The 20,588-nt window shown below is 34.8% G+C and overlaps 1 protein-coding gene across 1 annotated transcript; it reads left to right on the top strand.

Annotated features, from left to right (window-relative positions):
• The first annotated feature begins 4,794 nt into the window (after positions 1-4,794).
• On the top strand, positions 4,795-20,248 carry LOC138331595 (cartilage matrix protein-like). The gene is made up of 9 exons (XM_069279302.1): positions 4,795-5,015; positions 5,592-5,619; positions 9,967-10,548; positions 12,918-12,998; positions 15,063-15,137; positions 16,235-16,795; positions 17,199-17,231; positions 17,414-17,974; positions 19,140-20,248. The coding sequence occupies exons 1-9, from the start codon at positions 4,965-4,967 to the stop codon at positions 19,145-19,147; spliced, it is 1,980 nt and encodes a 659-aa protein (XP_069135403.1). The 5' UTR covers positions 4,795-4,964; the 3' UTR covers positions 19,148-20,248.
• The last annotated feature ends 340 nt before the right edge of the window (positions 20,249-20,588 follow it).

Below are 20,588 nucleotides of genomic sequence, written 5' to 3'. Positions count from 1 at the left end.
TGTTTTCTCTTTAAAAACATAAAGTTACGGTCGCAAACAGAATATGTCAAAATTAGTACCTACCCGCAAGGGGGATAACTCTGAAATATGCAAAAACGGAGTAGTGACTGCTCCGTGTTTGGTATATTACTGAGCTGTTTGTTTGTTTGATTAATTAACGTCCTATTAACAGCTATTGTCATGTAAGGACGGCCTCCCAGGTATGCGGTGTGTTGTGTGTATGTTGTGTGAGGTGCGTGTTTTGGGAGGCTTTCCTTGACGGTATTGACATGACGTCATTATGTTGCGAGCGAAACTCACGTCGTTTCTTCTGAAAATTACACCGCTACGCATGCAAATACATGATGACACAATCAATACCTATCCGCAACACTTAAATGGACATAAAAATCAAAATACCATTGCAATAATAATTTTAAATAAATCAGTCGAATGATCGCATTTGTTTCGTGGAAATTTACAAAATCATTTTGAACGTAAGACGGATATATTAAATAAGCATTAATTGGTCGTCCATTACTGTTGGGTGTAGTTACATTGACTCTCCAGCGTCCAGTTTCGTGAACATTCCTTAACTTAAAGGAATCCCTTAACTTACAGTTCTCCATAGGAAAGCATTATAGAATCTAAAGAGAGTTCCTTAACTTAAGAATTTTTCCTTAACTTATGTAATGCTTTTAAATTAATGAATTCTTTAAAGTTGAGAAATGTCCATGAAACTGGGCGCAGATACGGTACATATATCAAAACATAAGAAACATATTTTTTTATTTATTAAAAATCAGTTATTAGTTTCAGCATAGAAAATGCGGAGTGTATTGACATTGCAACGTATATATACCCAAAATGTAAATAACAGTTTATGAATATTGGTCATAAGGAATTTAAATATGTTAATACGTATACTAAATCTAAATACTACATCATGATAATATGTTTACAGAACTGCAAAAAACGTAACATAGCCGCGACACACCTTATAAAGTCTACTGTGCAAAAGCGGTAGCTTCCTCTTTAAGTTAACGCTTAGGATTAATGTTTGTAACTACATAACTCCAAAACTTATTGTTATATCATAATATATTTAAGATTCAAGCTAGATTTTTGATACCTTTTAAGTCAATATGTAACGATTGTAATTGATTACAATTCGATATATATACAGCTGTTTCCTTTGTATGTAATATTCAGAACATGAACATATACTGTGAGGAATTTTGTGTTTTTTTGTCAATTTCGTGTAACAGTAATGTAAAGTGTCACACCTTTACGATTGTCGTGTGAAAGGTCGTGACGGCATTGATAGCAAGATAGTATTACCTTACCGCTTTCTAGATCTAACGATGCAAGTGTTTGATAAGCAGGCCAAAGGAAACAAAATATATTCAATCTAACGTACAAAGTATTTTTGAAAGTTACAATTAGACCACAAGGTAGCCATTAAAATAGGATTTATCTATCAATCAATTACTGGTGTCGAAAGGAAACACAGGTATTTCATAGGATAAAATTTAGGCTCTGAGAAGCTAAATGTTAGAAATTTTATTTGGTGGTGTGGCTTGTAAACTTGTCTAAAATATTGTTGAATTTAATAATAGATATAATTTACAAAAACAATTTGATCATGCGTAGTGTTCGACAATCCTCTAGTTCTTCAGCCTGTGTTCAGTCAAAACAAAAACTCCCGGCAACTATTCTGTTAATTGCATATGTGCCGTAATTGCAATAAGCTGCCGAATCAGGAGAAACTTTCAATGTTAATTTAAAAAAATCTATTTGTATCAAAATTTTATGCAGGGCAAATACAATTGAAGTAAACGTGAACGGAGTATTGACTTGTGGTGCAATCCGTTTCGATATCTTTTATTTTCCCAAATAGTCTAAAGTAATTAAGAGGCGATCGATGAAATGTATTTGAGCAATAAACCCCATTCTATTCATCCCCACATCTGGGACGACAATTATTTGAAATAAGATGTATAGTGATATACAAAGATAAAACCCATTGTGATATACCTATTTGGTAATAAAAGTGAAGCCCTTGTCTAAGAATACACATTTCATAGGGAAATGGACCAGCCAGCGATAGCGGTACCTTGATACTACACCTGTAGGACTATCCATCCAAAATACATCTGTATCTATACTGAAATTCGACACTTCAAAGTGCCGTCTGTCTATCATCTTCAAATTATATGTTAGCCCCTATATATATAACAGTAACCCTTCATAATAACCTCACCGCCATGTCGTTCCGCCGAGGTAATATAGGCTCAATTGAAAAGTTAATAGTACTGCGCTGGCTCCTAAATTGAATGAATACACGTTTCAATGTTCGTGACCTTTCGTGTAAATGTGGATCGGGGTCAACAACCAGACATTCCTGGTGAATCCTGATACTTATAACCACTTGCACGCGATACGAACATCTGTTACAATCAAACAGGCTATTTTTGTCTTTCAAGTATCTAGTTTTAATGGCCTTTTACTTTTTATCTGTTTATTTTTAATGTACAAAATTCCATTAAATTGCCAAAAATCTGCTCGGGTTATCTTTAATAACTTGATGGGTTTTGTCAAATGAAGCGCTGCTAATTTAAAATGGCAAACAATGATAAGCGATTCTACACGAGTTTAAGAAGTGTTCCAACATCATGTTACAAAGTGTCTGGTTTGTTTTTGGACCTTCAATATAAAGAAAATACAAACATCATTATAGACAAAAGTTATGTATATACATGTACATATGTTATCTAACAGTTTATGAAAGTTTCTTGCAAATTAAGACAGATTTTCATCTGGCTTAGATAATTATATTTTATGATCTATATCATGATTATATGATATCTCAGAAAGAAAACCACGAAATACAACTTTATGACCTGTGTCCGAAATACAACTTTATGACCTGTGTCCTATCCTAGTCTCGAACTCACGATCTACAGCACCCAATTTCCTAGTCAAACATACCCACTGTTAACACCACTGCGTTACATCCACGTCCTAAAAAAGACATTTCAATGGCGAAAGTGACGTTTGGCCCAATATCCTGTAAGTATCAAATTGACGATTCATCAACGATATAATTTTAACACCTGGATCGCACTTACCACGTGCAAAATATCCGAAAATAAGTTAGTAATATGCAAAGACGTGATAGTTAAACCATATGACTCTAAATCGCGAAATGAAATGGCCACGAAAAGATCGTTAAACGTCGAAAACGGTAATTTTAGTTACCTCGAGATGCTTTGTTTATAGTAGACGTTACTTTATGTTATAATGTGTTTTGGTTCTTACATGACCAAAGCTGTTAATAGGACGTTAATTAATCAAGCAAACAAGTGTTTTAAAAATATTATGCCAGGCCTCATGATTGTGAAACAATCTTAAATAAAAAATTCTTTACTTTAGACAATTCAAACATGACGTTAAAAACAGTAACATGGAGCCATGTGTTTATATGTGTTCAGTAATATTCACGGAAGTGGTGCTCTAATGTACCAAGGTAGTTTGTGTTGTAACATTTCACGAGGATGGCACTATCATATAGGTGGTGCCGCAATACATGACGATGACGTTTCTGTAATTGACACGAGAAAGTCGCTATATCATTTTTAGCAATGGTTACTATTTTTATTATACACGTAGGGGTCATGACCCCGTACATACCTCACACCTGCATTAGAACATAATCATCAAATGATATTTCCTGTGATATTGCATGTTGGAGGTTCACAATATATCATTCTGTCTCGTTTTTGTGACGATTAGAAGCTGTTCCTGATTCTTATTACGATGTAGATGAATTTTGTGCATATATGCATGTCATCAATGTTTTTCTGTCTCTAGTATAAAGGAATAAATTCCTTCTATCATGTTAAATCAGTGTATCATGATACAATCTGTTGATAATACGTAAAGTACACCTATCGTCATTCCATTCATTGAGAAAGGAACGATTTCCTTCTCTTTTAATATGTTACTCCAAAAGTATTTTCTAGCGATAAAGATTGCATAGTGATTTATTTGTAGATAACAGGTTTTATAAAATAAGTTTTATATTGAATAAAAACACATTAAGAATATAATGTTCTATAATTTAGATAAAATAACTGCAAAATTGGAGTATATGAAATAAGTTTTTAATAAATACACAGACATTTAGAAAAGAATGTTAGATAAAATATCTCAAATTGTTTTGCCTTTCTTTATAAAGTTCGTTGCAATACAACGCAGCTGAATTTTAACTTCAGTGTATGTCCGTCACAACAGGTGTAACACCAACAGGTGTGTGTATAACGCTACACAATAGTTGACTGCTCTCTTACATAGACACACCAGGTACAGTCGTACGTACCTTGGAAGACTATAGACGTTCTGAAAGAACGTGTCTATGCATTATGACAGATGGAAAATTAGTAATACTGTTTGGCCTTCATGAACAAAACCTCCAAAAATGTGGGACGGTATTGGGCCCCCCTCCCCTCCTGCCCAGGAACCAATTACATACTGCTTTAAATATACATCTATCGGGCGATCTCGGCCCATGTGAAAAAGTCCCTAAGACTAATACTACATGGGTTGTTTACGAAATTCCTCTCAATGAAGTTATCTGGCGAGTCACAAGTGGCATACTTTCTAAATATAGGCATAGAACAGCCCTCCCACGCTTGTTCATCATGTAACAAACTCTACGATTGGCTGAGGTGTTTGGATTGACTTCCGATGCAAACCACGCCCCCTTCAACAAGTTTTGTAGTAAAAATGTCATACATACAAAGCGTACATATAAGCATGTTATGCGACATTCTTTCAACAGTAGGTCTACGTCTCTCTCAAGTAGCGAGTCTTTCTTCAGCACTATTCATAATACCTCTGTGCTAACAAATTAACTGGACTAACAGCAAATTGGTGCTTTGTACTACATCGAATCGGATATTCTATTTATCACAGTATTCAGGATGGATATTAAGTTCATTATTTTCTTTCTAGCTTTTGGAGCCTGTTACGTGGTAGGTTTTCAAATTTAATTATAACATTTAAATAAGCTTAAATTTTAAGTGTCATATTTTTTTAAAATTTCAATATGATCATCATAATATATATAATGCAATTGACAGTGCTTTCAAAATATGATTTCTATTATTAGGAAATGACATTCACACACATTTATTATGACAACTGTATCTGTGTTCATTATTTGGTTTGACTCAAATTTAGTTTTAATCTGGTTTCGAATCATGCTCCATGGGGGGTGACTCCATCAATACATATTTGCTATCTATTTTTGATATCGAGTGCTGTTTGAGATGAACTTGAGTATAAGTAAATGAAATGGAAGGATAAGTACATTACGTAATCAATGGATTTTTATGCGCCAAAAATTAGAAGATACCATAAGTAGTAACCTCTAAATCACATACGAATGTACAAGCTAACAATTAGCATTACAAATTACGTGTAAATGTTTTTAAATAATAGATTAGAAACTATCGCTTGTATGGTTAGCTTAACAGACTGTGAATAAAATGTTGTTTCATCAGTTCACTCCTTACATCATAAACTGACTATGCTATTTTTGTTTACAGAATTCACAGGACATGTTATCTCCCGGAGGTGAGTAGATATGTGTGTCGATTTCGTAGTCAGTTTCTTTTCGTCGGATGTCAGTTTCATCGTGATCAGCTGTTAGTGAAGCGATAGTGCTATTTTCGTCTCTGGGTCAGCTTCAGTCTTACTGCCATAGATAATGAATATTGTTTATTTCTGCAATATGATAGCCATGTTTATGTAAACAAGTTTCGCGCTTGCTTTCAGTCATTGATAAAAATGTTGAAGTTGTGATATTTTGAGTCATAACATGTTATTTTTGCATTTCCTGATTTGATTTGCTTCCAGTCGTTGATAAAATGTTGATAGTTTTATTTCATTAATGATAGTGTGCATTTCCTGATTTGATTCGCTGTTGTGATATTTTGATAATGATGTTTTGTGCCATTTATTGATTTGTTTTTGTTTACTTTCGTCATCATCATCATAAATATCATTCCGCATTCTCGCTGCAATAAGATTTTTTAGATTGTCCTTATTTCGCTCTGAATAGCGTGTCAGTACGGTGTCAATGTTTGCTTTGTATTCGATATCATATATTTGTCATACCAGTTATCAACATCAAAGTTATAGCTGTAATATGAATTGATTTACTTTGTCTATAAGTAATTTATAACTCTCAGCATAAAACCATTTCATGTGTACATAAAACGCTGATTTATGGTTCGATATGAATCTATTTGAACGCATAATAAATCAGTAAGACTCTTTCCATAAATGCAAATTCAAATGTCGTTAAAATGTTTACGCGTTAGATATCTTCACTTGTATAATCCGACATTTGTGTAAAAAGTTTCTCTTTAACATAAAGCATATCATAAGGTCAACATATCATTAACATTTGATTAAGTTAATGAAGCGTGGTCCGTGCTGGTTTAAGGTTGAAGTGAGGTTGTCTGGCTCGCAGACAGTCGATTGATTGTGTCAAAGAGAGATACACTACGCGTTGGCGATCAAAACCTCATTAGTCTGATAGCGGTCGCTATACTGGTCTACATTCATAACCCTGACCTTGAAAACGGTGGAATTCAGAGGTCCCTTAATGTCTTATGATGTTTGTCTTTTCTTCTTAATTAAAGTTTCACGATTATAACATGTCTATCTTAATAAAGCATGAACTTGACATCAATTTTAAAGTTGATTCAGTATAAGCACGGATGGGAGTGCCAGAAATATATCTTCCCCACTAATAATTGTGTGAAATGGTAATCAACGATATGAGTTTTAAACACGGCATCGGTCAATCATCTTGTGTTTCAAATCAGTAATCAGGTGATGAGTTAGAAAAGAAAAAAACATAATTCAGTGCTGGTTTTTCATTTTGTTGAATATATATTTAACCCTGGTGAATACTACCCGCAATATGCCACTCTCTTAAGCTCGAAGGGTGGAGCGTCTTACTAGTAATCCAGAGGTCCTAAATTCGATCCCTTGCATAGCAAGGGGTTACATTTATCATAAATCCTGAACCTTCATACATATAAGATCATGAATATATTCATTACACACTTTTGGATTTACAATGTTTAATCATGTAAAACTCTTAAGTATGCTATAGTCACAAATATTGCAACGAGTTGAAAATTTAATTATCTAATCTTTGTTATAACCATCTTATTTAGTATTTGTGCGGGTCATTTGGAAGTTGTTCCGTGCTTGCCGATTTCGATTTCACAGCGTAATAAGAATCAGAGCCGTACATTGCACACCTAACGCGAGATGAATACCTCTGGATTCAGTAGTAAGATAATATAAATTGATACCCCGACTGTATTAGGTAACGTAATATGTGTCGCATTTATTTTAAATTAATCTGTCACTCTCCCCTTCTATAAACCACGTTTGACGTGCGAGATCAAAGGATAGCCCACCAACAGCTTATATGGCTACGTTTTAATTCATAGATTGTACGCGGGATATCAGCGTAACAAATACGGTGGTGCGCTCAGAAACAAGTTTGCTAAGGCTGAACGACGTCGCTGCTTCTTTATATTTTATCAATTTCCATTCATTGTGCTGCATCTAAGATTATGTATATGCATATGTATTTCCATTTGTATCTCCATACTGTAAACCTGTTGAAATATGGAAACGTACGATGCATCATATCGAAAAAAAGAATGGTGTCAATCACTTAGCGCTATTCAGAATAGATAGAGCTCGAGGTTTAAGATCTTAAGCTTAAAACCAATTATGTATTCATTTTTCATGATGGTGGTTGTTAGATTGACAAATATTGTACTAGACTGAGCAAGTGAATATACAAATAACAGCACTTCCCGAGAAACAAAGTTCAGTCGTACCGATGTGATTACGAAAACTTTCTTCGTGTGTTATAATTTACTTTAAGACGATAACTGTATACAGAATGTTTATTCACACCTCACTTAAAGTGATGCTACACTAGCGATATCGGAGCCCCTCACCATAAGTAACTAATAAGTGAGGATTGTAGCGTGGGCGATGCAAATGTTCGCCCCTGAAATATTATAATGGATTAGTCTAGTCTTTGATTTAGAAGAGTCCAAATATGTCTTCGGGTGAATGAGTTAGGCAATGTCTTACATCACTGAACCCAAGATATTTACTTCAGAACGTTCAAAGTGATATCATAGTCTGAACATGCATCATCTTTTTAATCTTACTGAATAAGGACACGCCATTGACAGTGGGATACCTGAAATTATACAAACTTTTAAATCCATATTTTTTATATCAAACGCACGTTCCAGACGTCAATACATTTTATAGCTGTCTCATTCAATTATCCTTATATGGAAACGTGTGAATTTCTTTAAGCCGTATATGGACGATATATTATAATTTTTAAATCTCAATTCAAGTGATAGACGGTATGCATAAACAATACGTACATAGATGTTGATTTTATAATATGTAAAGTGGATCGCTATAATCGTGCATTTCAATGAACACATACTGTGTAGTAAATTATTATATGTCTGAAAGTTAAAGCTGAGAGAATTTGTACGCGATTTAAAATATTTTAATAACGTCTTTCCTTTCTGCGGTCGTCGTTTTATTTTTACATAAATTAGCATAGCATAAAGTGGAAACATGTTTTTTGAAATATCTTCTACCAAACAGTTGTTTTCATTTTGGAGACTCTTTACGTGTACGCCTTATTCTTTAATCAGCGAAGTTTCTTTATTGTGATGGATATATATCATACATCTTAAACAAAAAATATGACAAATGATTGAACAAGAAACATAAAACGATGATACATCATTGCCATAAGATGAAAAGAGACCAAATGACCGTTTGAAATGATATGACCATTTGATATATTGGTCAAAGGACTGGTCAACGACATCGAGCGCTTCCTGAAACTTTGTCATGAAATGAAGCATGAAGTATTTTTTTTAGCTATTTTCAATCTAATACGTGTAGTTTTAACATGTCACGATGTCAGATTGATATAAATTCCGAGAATGATTAATATTGAAGCAGTTAATTGTTATGTAGATACGACAAGTGCTCACGTGCAATTAGATTGCAGTGCATTCTAAATTATGAACGAAATATTTCAGTAGCGTAAAACCATGTAAATGTAATTGGTATGCCATATTATTACATTTATTTGATACCTCGGGTCATAAGTATGTCGCTTGCAATGCAATTAATTTCAACAGGAAACTAGAAATATTCCATTTATAGTAATCACTGTCAATGGCCATACACAAAAATCGTTTAGAAGGGGCGGGGAATTTTATTCACACTATACCTTGACATTCACGACGTGTTTCACTCGGAATAAATGTTTAAAGCTAATTCCATACTTCCGTGTTCATTCATGCTTCATGACATTTCAGGTGACGTGCGATTATACCGATGATGCCACATTAGTATGTTAAGTCTAGGCCTAACGATTTCATAGGCTGCTATTTTTGTCCTTCCGTCAACATCTTTTCGTTGTCGCGTTTTAAGGAGATGTTGTTTCGTGTCCATCACAGACTGCATACCGCTTTTAATTCGCAAGGTCATCATTCGCGGTTTTCTTCTAAAAGCATATTCGCAGAGGCAAATATCGCGGTTCACTTATCCCTATAATCTTTTAACTATTGTTCTTAGGTATGAGAATTACATTTATGAATTCTTAGCTGGTCTCCTTGTGTCATGTCGTATGTCTGTCGCTTTGTTTTTGATGTATTCTATCTATATACATGTAACCATTGATTGTCTGTCTTACGCCCTCTCACATCGTCTTATTTGTAATGCGTCTTTCATTATATCACTAATGCGTCCCTTTGTCTATGACGTAACTGTTTTTAATCAAGATGTAACAGTGTCTGTCTTTATGTCCGTACCATTCACATCGTATTCCTATTTCAGCTGTCGAGTATTACTGTGGAAACAAGCCTGCCGATGTCGTCTTCCTTATTGACTCGTCAAATAGTATATGGGGGCCGGACTTCCTCAAACAAGTCAATTTCATTAACGAAGTTGTCGACATGTTCCAAATCGGTAAAAACAGAACCAGGATTGGACTGGCTACTTACAGTACTCAGGTACACACAGAGTTCCACTTAAACGAGAACTATGACCGGGCGTCTCTACGTCAAGCTCTTTCCCGTGTCCGTCAACGACGAGGCTTCATCACCAACACCAAACTGGCTATCTGGACCATGAGGAAGAAGATGTTCAGTGTACATAATGGAGCGCGACCCGGGGTGGTCAAGGTGGCAGTAGTTCTTACCGACGGTCAGTCTAACAGCGTAATACGGACTGTATGGGAGGCAATCAAAGCGAGACGGCAGGGAATTCACATGTTCGCTATTGGCATAGGATCTTACATTAACCGTCGGGAGCTGAGAGGAATGGCCAGCAAACCCGTGGATGACTATATGTTCGAAGTGAGCAATTTTGGAGCTCTAGAATCCATCAAAAACATTCTGGCTATTAAAACATGTGTTGGTATGTACTTCATTACGCTGTAGGATTTTTTCATGTCTATATGTTTAAATGTTGACGACAAATATATATCGTTCCAACGCAGCTGCAACTCACACACCCATACACAAACACAAATTTTCGTATTACATTAAAGGGATTCTTGTTTTGACATTGAACATTTTTATGGGATATATCGATACTGGATAATAGTGTTATTTGGTGGTCGGGTGGTCGAATTTTGGATATAGACTTTCTATTAAATACTTATGTCTAACAAATACTCCAAACAACTCATACACATTGAATCAAATGCTGGAACAGGTTTTTACGTTTTCACACGATCGACCAATGTCAAATAAATGCAGTTAGTGAATTGACTCTATGTCATGGCCTAACTGTGAATCTATATAAAACCGAAAATCATCGTAGTAGGTTTTATATTCTACAAAACGTGGTCACCTTCAAGCTTTTTGTAAGAGGAATTCCTCTATAGCTCATTTGGCAGAGTGGCGGACCAGTTAGTCCGGGGTCGCGATTTCGATCCTTGCTGGCAGCATAAGCTCTCGCCCTGTAACACTATACTTGGTTACATGAAATGTAGATATTTCTGTTACATCATTCAACATTCCTTTACATATGCATATTAAACATCGAATTAAATAACTGTATAATGTATACTTATCATCATATGTAACTGGTAAAATTTCAAATTCCCTGATTACTCTATATTTAAAAGCATATTTACACCTTCAACACCCAAGGTCACTGGTGTAGTCAGATAAAATGTTAAAACATAAAACCTTGCAGGCAAGACTCAATTTTCAATTTAAAGTAATCACGTTTGCAATGACTGATATATATATATCAGAAACACTTCATTACCCCAGAAACTAGTTAATACAACTGTAAAGTTACCGTTTAAATCACTTGCAATCAGACGAAGCAAAAACAAAGCTAAACGAAATAATACATTAACGCGAAAAATTGAAAAAAAGTAACCTTCACAAATTGAAGCATAAAATAAAATTGTAAATGTCTTATATTTGGAAGAATGCTTAACTTTTCGATTTGACATGTAAATTGCAAAGACAATATTTACAATAATTGATAAAAATACCTTTTCAAAGTTTTTATCTAGCATGTGTGTCCTTAATCTGAAGATAATAGGCCTTCCCATGATAATAAATTACATCCATTCCATCAGTAAAGAAAGTGAGGTAATCCCTTAATAGTATAATACCTATTTAATTTTATTTTTTACCTGTAGTCGAAAAATATATGCTTGAAGTAGGTGGTATTTTGAGAGTAACCAGACCCTCAACGCTGTTGGCTAGTGAAGTTTATTTACATTTTAAAACGTTTGTAGGGATTTAGTTTATGTTTACAATTACATAACATTCATGACTATTTCCTCCTGTGCGCATACCTCAAACATTTATTTAAGCAGTTCAGTGGCCGCAACATGGTCCTTTTATGATTTTGTAGGTCCCCAATGTAGTATACCTCCAGAGATTTAATCCACGTAAGTTATATCTGTGTAGACAAATCCTCCTGGAGGAAATAGTGTTTGGAAACCACAGAGTTAACCTTTAAGTCCTACCTGTCATTGCCTAGTCTTCAGGTAAAACCTACCTAACTTCACAGGTAAGATTGGGCTATACATGTGGTTTTATACACAGAGTGCCCAGTCACTTTAAAAGTATTATAAACACAAAACACGATATTTCAACGAGGTTTCCTTCACCACAAACAGCTGTTGATGAAACCGTATATTGATATTGTTTTCTATCTCTACTGCTTTTACATGTACTTTTCACATTCACAAATTCATTCATGCAAATCAAAACACTATGTGTCCTTTTGATTTAAAAAAAAATTCTCACAATCTTAAGTTCATTTTTATGAAACATCGATTTTATTCTAATAACACAATCGACAGTTTTAACACCAATACAGTTCCTACCCAATTTGACTAGTTCAGGCTATAAATAAACACACAGAACATCCTCAAATATGTCTATGTACAAATGTTGCATGCTCATCTTATTATTTTGCTTAAGCACATAGATAGTAATTCGATTTTAAATGTAGATTTAAAATTGTATTGTAAGTATGGATGATTTCGTGTTTTCATCATTGATATTCTAATGCTTAATACTTACTAAACATAGAAAAATAGTTATTTTATTAAATATGATCTTTGAAAAAAAAATGAGAAAAAGAAATAGATTTATAAAGATGAAAAATCCCATTGTTAACAATGTCACTGCGCACAATAACGTAATCAAATGATATTCTGAATTTAATCGTAATTTGAATATATCTATTCTGTAAAAAGAGAGGTTTATTATCAATGTATTTCTTATATTTCGTTTATGTCGATATTTTAGTTACTCCTCGCCCAACGACGACACCTCGGCCGACCACGACGACGCCGATGCCGACGACAACAACGACGACCACACCGACCAGTGAGTATAACGCATGATTTGATTGGTCATACTGCATAGTTATTTTTATTTGCGAAATTTTGCCATATTTCCTGCCATGTAAATTTTCGCAAACTTGAATATCTGCGAATACGGGAGAGAGAATAACAAGTGAGATAGCATAGTTGGCTTGTTAATCTTTAAAAAACCCGACAATATGACATTTCATCTTGCGGGTTTTTATAACAGAGGATACCGCGGGATTGTCTTCCTGTGAAATTGAAGAACTAGACAGTATTATTTCCGAAAGGAATGAACTATACAGTTATTTTTTCGTGGAGACCCAAATACACCTTTCGTCTTTATGATAGTGGGCCTCAGTTGATGAAACAAAGTTGAACAGGAATATTTAAACACAGTTTTCATTGTACACACTCAAATAGCCTAAATGTAAATCCCTTTGAATGGTATGATGAGTGTTTGTGAGGATAAACTACTTATACATTCTCTTCCGGATCTGCAGTATATGTATCCTGACTTAAAGTTTATCATAAATCACCCTTGTGTAAATGGACCTTTGAGGAAGGAAAAGAAGGGTAATATCTAAAAAGAAAGAAAGAAAAAAAGAAATGTGCATCAGCGAAAAGAAATTTTGAAGATAACTTAAGTCATCACCATCACATAGAATTACCACAGATAACTAGCCTAGATATGACTCATGAGTCCTAGTTGTCCGTTATCCAAGGTCCTCGTTAGTGGCTGGGCGGATGGGGAATGCGTAGCACCTAAAGGTATATCTACTTTGATTAATCACGACATACATGTCATACTACTGATGTATAAATCATTGCGGAGACGAGAAATCCTACTGGAGGTCGTACGCAGTCTCATTGTATGAATGTTAGGTGTATGTATGGTTAAATACGAGATGCTGCACTCTGGCAAGCTTCGTTTTATGATAATGGTGAAACGATACCCTCTACTGTGGAATTTATCTGAAAACCTGATATATGTTTACACTTTTTTGACATCCACGTGTCTGTACAAGGCTAGTAGTTACAAGCACTAGTTTATTATGGAAATAAAGATACAATTACTGAATTGCACAATCATTAACAGATGCTAATTGCTGTTACATCAGCCAGCTTCGTTTATTGTGGTATTGCGACGTTTCTAGAACATCATTACAAAGTCACGCGTTTTCCGTTCCCGTCTAGTATCGTGATGGTTGAGATATGTATCGGGCTTTTATGCTTCGCTGTATTGCATATGTACGAACCGCAAATTACTCCTCCACTTCCTGATGCCTATTGAGAACCGTTTCGCTTTATCTGGCCACAAAAATACAGACATGGAATCCTTTTGTCTAGTAATCATCATTTTTTTGGAAACACATCAGAAAGCTTGGTCCATGTATTTAGAGGTGCGACATCAAACATTTCGATGATGATATAAACGTCTTCTATCGCAACCTCAGAAACTGTCTCTCGTTATGTCCAAACTCGTACATCAGAAGCTTGGCCCTTGTGTTTAGAGGTGCGACATCAACTGTTTCAATGGCGATATGAAAGCCTTCTATCTCAACCTCAGAGACTGCCTCCCTTTATGTCCATACTACTACCAATTAGTCAGAAAGATATGGATGAGGAACACAAAATGCTAATGCCATACTTTGATGTAATTTCGGCATAATTATATTATCGTCATAACTACGTGTTAAGTCGTTATGAGGCTTTTAGTGTACTTTCATATACTTGAGTCTAACTTTTTAAACAATAAGCTTCCGGCATTTGGTAACATACAATCACATTTTGTACAATTATGATTTATATATGTGTAAAATGCCTTTTTCACATTCTGGTGTCTATATATAGGGTATGTTTCAGTGAGATAGGACTTTGAAAAGGGCAAAAAGTTTGAATATTGGAAAGATATGAAATGCGAATGTACCACAGCAACCCAAAATATTTAGACATTCACACACGCAATTCAATGCATACATGTGATCCTTAAAATACCCTAGCTGTTGAGTGGACGTAAATTCTAACCAAAGCAACAAGCAAAAATTATAGCAATGAAATTCACCATTTGTTTTTTACATTGCAGCTACTACCACTCCGACAACCACCACCACCACGCCGACAACTACAACCACTTCATTGTTAGAATATGCCAGTGCAGGTAAGTCCCGGGTAGCACCTGGCTAGTGTTTTAAAGTCTGAGTTCTTGTACAAAACAAGACGGATTGTGTTAAGCCTGATGTTTCCCATAAACAATGTATTGCTTAAATGTTTTCTCATCTTTAAGGTGTTTAATTTATGTTTTATTTCTCATTTTATTATTTTTCATTCGAATGAAGCTAATTATCGTGATATCAATACGCCATATATATATTTCTGATATTTTCCAAACGTCATATCTATAAACTGTTTTGATTTTTAAACAAAATTAGTTCTCGAAAGTTCATCCAAAATCACGAAAACTCGAAAACATGTTTACAAAAGATATTTCATATTTAATATGTAAATTAAATATTCATTATAATTTTACTTGTATTATATTGCATAATTGCGTCTACCAATGCCCATTTCGACCTGTTTGTTTCATATACATAACCTATTAAGGGATATATTTAATTAGGATAATTTACCAGTTAGTCATGGGATTTTACATCATAGCCTTGCCAAAATTTCCATAAGCCATTAGTACAGATGCAAATCCCTAGTCAGATCGTGAATTTATTTTTACAAGAACGATTGCTTTCCCAGCTGTTTGATTTCCTACTTTATTATATACTAGTAGAGCCAATACACAAGAATCTTTCATCTCTTTTATATTGGGATAGAAAAGCAGATGTGAATAAGTGTCATCTCTCAAGCGGAAGCGCCAAGAGGGTTGCATATTTTTAATAACATTTAATTCAATTCGCATCCTTAACTGAAAGGGTGAAATGCTTACGGTGCCAGGTGAAGTCAATAAACCCCTTCGTAACTTTTATCAAGAATACATTCTGTATATTGAAAAGGTATGATTTTTTTTTCTTTTCTTAAAATTCATTCATGGGTTGCTTACGTGAAGACTCACCTGTGAATTCAATTCAATTCGCATCCTTAACTGAAAGGGTGAAATGCATACGTTGCCAGGTGAAGTCAATTATGCCGTAACTTCAACTTATATCAAAAATATATTGCAAAGGTATGATTTTTTTTTCTTTTCTTAAAATTCTTTTCGTGTCTTGCTAACGTGAAGACTCACCTGTGAATTTTATTGATTTGCAGTGTGTGCAGATAGACAGACTGATATAGTTTTCGCCTTCGATTCATCAAACAACGTTCGCACGAATGAATTTTATCAACAACTCGACTTTGCGAAGAAGATGATCGAGCTGATGTCGATATCTCGAGATACTACGAGGGTGGCTGCTTTCCTATACAGTGACCAAATTCAGCGTATATTCGAACTTAATGACTTCGATGATGCAGAAAGTATGAAGGAAGCTTTGAATAAAGTCAGTAAATCTGCTGGTCGATCTCGAATGAGTGAAGCCCTGCGATATATCAGAACAAAAAGCTTTCGACGGAGCGTTGCTAGGGACGACGCGTCACAGGTTGCCATCATTATAACCGGAAGTCCTGCGATGTACCTTCACCGAACCAAGGTCGAGGCCTCCAAAGCACGTGAGGCAGGCATCACCCTTATCCCGATCGGTATTGGTGACATCAATATGGATGAGCTTCGGGCTATATCGGGATCAAATGAAGATGGACTCCTTTATGCTCTACCTTCATTCAACGACATTGAAAATGTCTTAGCCCCACTTGCCATCCAGTCCTGTCAAGGTAACAACTCATCTAATGTATATGTGTAAAACATTAATAAAGTTTTTAAACATTTTTATAGAATCTAAGCTTAGCCTGAAAATAAGTAAAGACAAACGAAAATTAACATATACATTTCAAACAAAAACTTGCCTGGAGCGTTTTTGCTTGTTATTACGGACGCGCTGATTTAAAGATATCTTATGGAAGAGCAAAAAACTTATCGTTGTTCGTGTTTAGTGAATGCTTTTGTAAACTTAATAAACTTAGCATATTTACAGAAATTAATTTGAAAATAGTTTATCTATTAGCTAGCAGGCCTGAAAAATTGTAATTATCAGAATGAAACGCTATCGTACATAAGTATATACATAATGATTGGTGATTTGTATCGTTTTAAATATATACCGTCTTTCATTTACAGTTCCTGAGCCAGTCATTGCAATATCAGAACAATGTAAGTACTATCTCATTAAAATGCTAAATTAATGAAATAAATTCATAAGAACGACGTGGATCTGCTGTAAACTCCGTGTTATTGACACTTTTATTTTGTTGTTTAGATACCCAGTATCAGATTGGGTTTACTGAAATAATATAACGGAATAGAAAATAAAGATTGATTTTTATATATTTCAGCATGTGGATCCCGACAGGCTGCAGACCTCATGTTTATTCTGGACAGCATGAACGCCGGAAAGAAAAATACGAAACGAGCGCTAGCTTTCATTCGCTCGTTGATTAGTGAAGTTGACGTAGACACGGACAAAATCCAGGTTGGACTGATGTCAGCGGAATGTCAGGATGATGAAACGGGCTTCGCACTTGGTGAAAGACAACAGAAGGATGGAGTTTTAGAATCTTTATCAAATATCCGCGGAACAGACATTTCACAAATTTTAAAACAGATGCGCCGAGGAGCCTTCAGCCCAGCAAACGGTGGACGAAAGGATGTCCGCAAAATTGCCGTACTTATCATCGACGGTAAACTTGAAGAGCCAATACGGGCACTTACGGAAGCACAGCGCGCAAGGATACACGGGATTGAAGTATTCGTCATTCAAGTCGGCGAAGATGAAGAATCATCGTCTGAAGCGCGTATGATGAGTGACTCTCCAACGACACAACACTATTTTCAAGTGCCAGATTACGCCGCCTTGATGGAATTAAAAGATGCCTTCTGGGCAGCTCTCTGCGATGGTGAGTACACGTCATCAAAATTGTATTTACGTCATAATAACATGATATACCGTGTGCTTTTAACTGTATTCAACGGAATGTGTTACATGTTTTACAAAATAAGTGTAAATAGTATATAAAAGCATGCATGTTATGTAATTATGTATATGACATAATATCAGTTTAAAAAGTAAAACAAAGCATGTCAAACTTCTCAAAACATGTTTAAACGAGAAAAATATTACGTCCTGCTAAAACAAACACCACCACAATCAGAATGCCAATACGTACATCGCATCCGTACTTGCCTCACTGAGTTACCATTCCGTCATACAGTGATACACAAAACAATGATCTCCGGAAAAAATAATATCTGAACAAAAGTTAATTTAGATTTTCTTTTTAACTTGAGGCACTAATCATTTTCAATAAGGGGAAATCAAAATGATTTATGCCGACATACAAATGTACATTAATGATTTTTCAATTACGTTTCTATTAAATGATAGTTCTGATGTTTGTATCATATTGACTTCACGAACTTATTTATGAGTTCAACAACTACAAAAATGGATAATTAATATTTTTATATACTTAACCCGACAAATATTTCATTTTAAACATGATAAATTGTGCGAAATCTTAATTTTTCGTCTTCAATATGCTCGCTCCTCAGCGTGACAGAAACAATTAAGATATCAGAGCTTGAACACAAAATTCTTTATTTACAAATTTACGATCTTCCGCTCAATTTAGTGTAATTTATTTGACACGGTTTTTCGTTTAACGGGTTCCGGTAGTAATAAGACATGTTTGTTATCTCTGCCAGTCTGATTTCATGTTTCTTAAAAGTTTATAAAAATGCGCTGAACAGGCAAAACATGTGTCTCCAACGCGATACACACGCACAATGTATCAACCCAAATGTATATAAATGATAACATAACTTTGTTAATATGATATCAAGGTCATATTGACATTCATGCTTTCGTTTGAAGCAGCATCATGTCATGCTTAAAAGCACTATTCAACAGGATTATTAAAAACTCAAAGAAATCTATGCTATTAAATTAAGTTTGAAGAGGAATGAAAAGAATGAAATTTGATAGAGTGATATTTAACGACCGAAACGTTAGGACGATAAGAGGTAAGCCAATCTAATTCGTTTTTATCTCTCTCTTTGCAGAATTATGAGGCGTCCTGGAGCGACCTTGAACGACTTTTAAAAGCATTACTTGTGATGGGACCAATAGTGAGAATGACGTAATTACGATACGGAATATGCAAACAATGTGGGAAGTGATCTCAAGACGTTGATACAGTTCACAAACTGTATGATGTAAAAGAGGGTATACAGTAACATGTGGAACGAACGAAATGGTGTTTCAAACAAAACTGTTAACATCATTGACAGGGTTACAAATGAGATGGTGTTTTTGACCAAAACTTGAAACATCATTGATATCAGCGAGGAGTTCCTTATGAAATATCAAACTGCGACAAAGACAAAAGAGAAATATGAAACGTTAGCTATAAGTAGTCCAATTCGTAATGAATTCGTTACATACCGGTGAAATTAATGTGCAATATCAATGTAGCACATTGTGGATGCAGTGTACATGACAAGTGATCTTAGTGAACCATGCTGATTGGTGGAGAGCGGAATCACGTGATGTGAAATCATACAATGTAATCCATTATTGATATGTCTCGTGAAATCTCCCATTAAAAATAAAAAATAAGCCAGTATTCAACATAACTGTACATCACCATGGAAGTGTGATGGTAAAACACTATTTATTGATATCGTGCATATCATTTAATACCTTGTAGAAATATGTGCCATGTTTTACATTTTATTTATCAATTTATTGAAGCTAACGCAGACTAAGGCATAACACTTTTCCTAAAAAGAGTATAATTACATTTTTAAAACATACCTTATTCTAATAGATAGAATATATTTTCACCGTAATGATATCTATTTTTTGTAAACGCTCGATATTTTACCCATAATACCTCACACAATAATGTTTGGTGTAAAATGCCCACACAACGTGTATAATACTACTGCGTTAACGTCTGAAAGACATTAACAGAGTCAGACAGAAAAACAGACATACCAGTTAAAAATTTTATACGAAACAAATGTGAAATAATCGTTGCTAATTCGATAATTTGTAACCTTTGTGCGTACTTAAAAGTGATGATAATCAACGCGAACACGACCTTTATTAGTTTCGGAACCGTAGGTTCGATTGTCGACAAAGCCTTGAGTGAATATCCTATTACACATTTAAAAAAAATCAAATCCACATATCCTGATAATTACAAAAAAAAAGGTTTGAATTTGAGTGTTCAAAGTTGAATATGAAGTTGACTGTGCTGTATGAATTGCCCATAGTGCTGGTATCAGACATAGCTCTCTTCATTGACTGTGCACAGCTTTTTATTATTCCGTGAAAAGGTTTGAGTGTGGCAACAGAAAATTGCATTTAATTGAGTTTATAATGATTACCAAAGATATGCTTTATGATGTGCTCTTTGCGGGTCTGCAATGCCCTATGTTTGAAATGTATATTCTGAGATAGAATATATGAAATGTTTTTGAAGCATACATATGATGTTATTCTAA

This window comes from Argopecten irradians, chromosome 9 (genome assembly GCF_041381155.1).
Source record: "Argopecten irradians isolate NY chromosome 9, Ai_NY, whole genome shotgun sequence".
NCBI lineage: Eukaryota > Metazoa > Mollusca > Bivalvia > Pectinida > Pectinidae > Argopecten > Argopecten irradians.
This window is presented reverse-complemented; position numbering and strand designations above follow the sequence as displayed.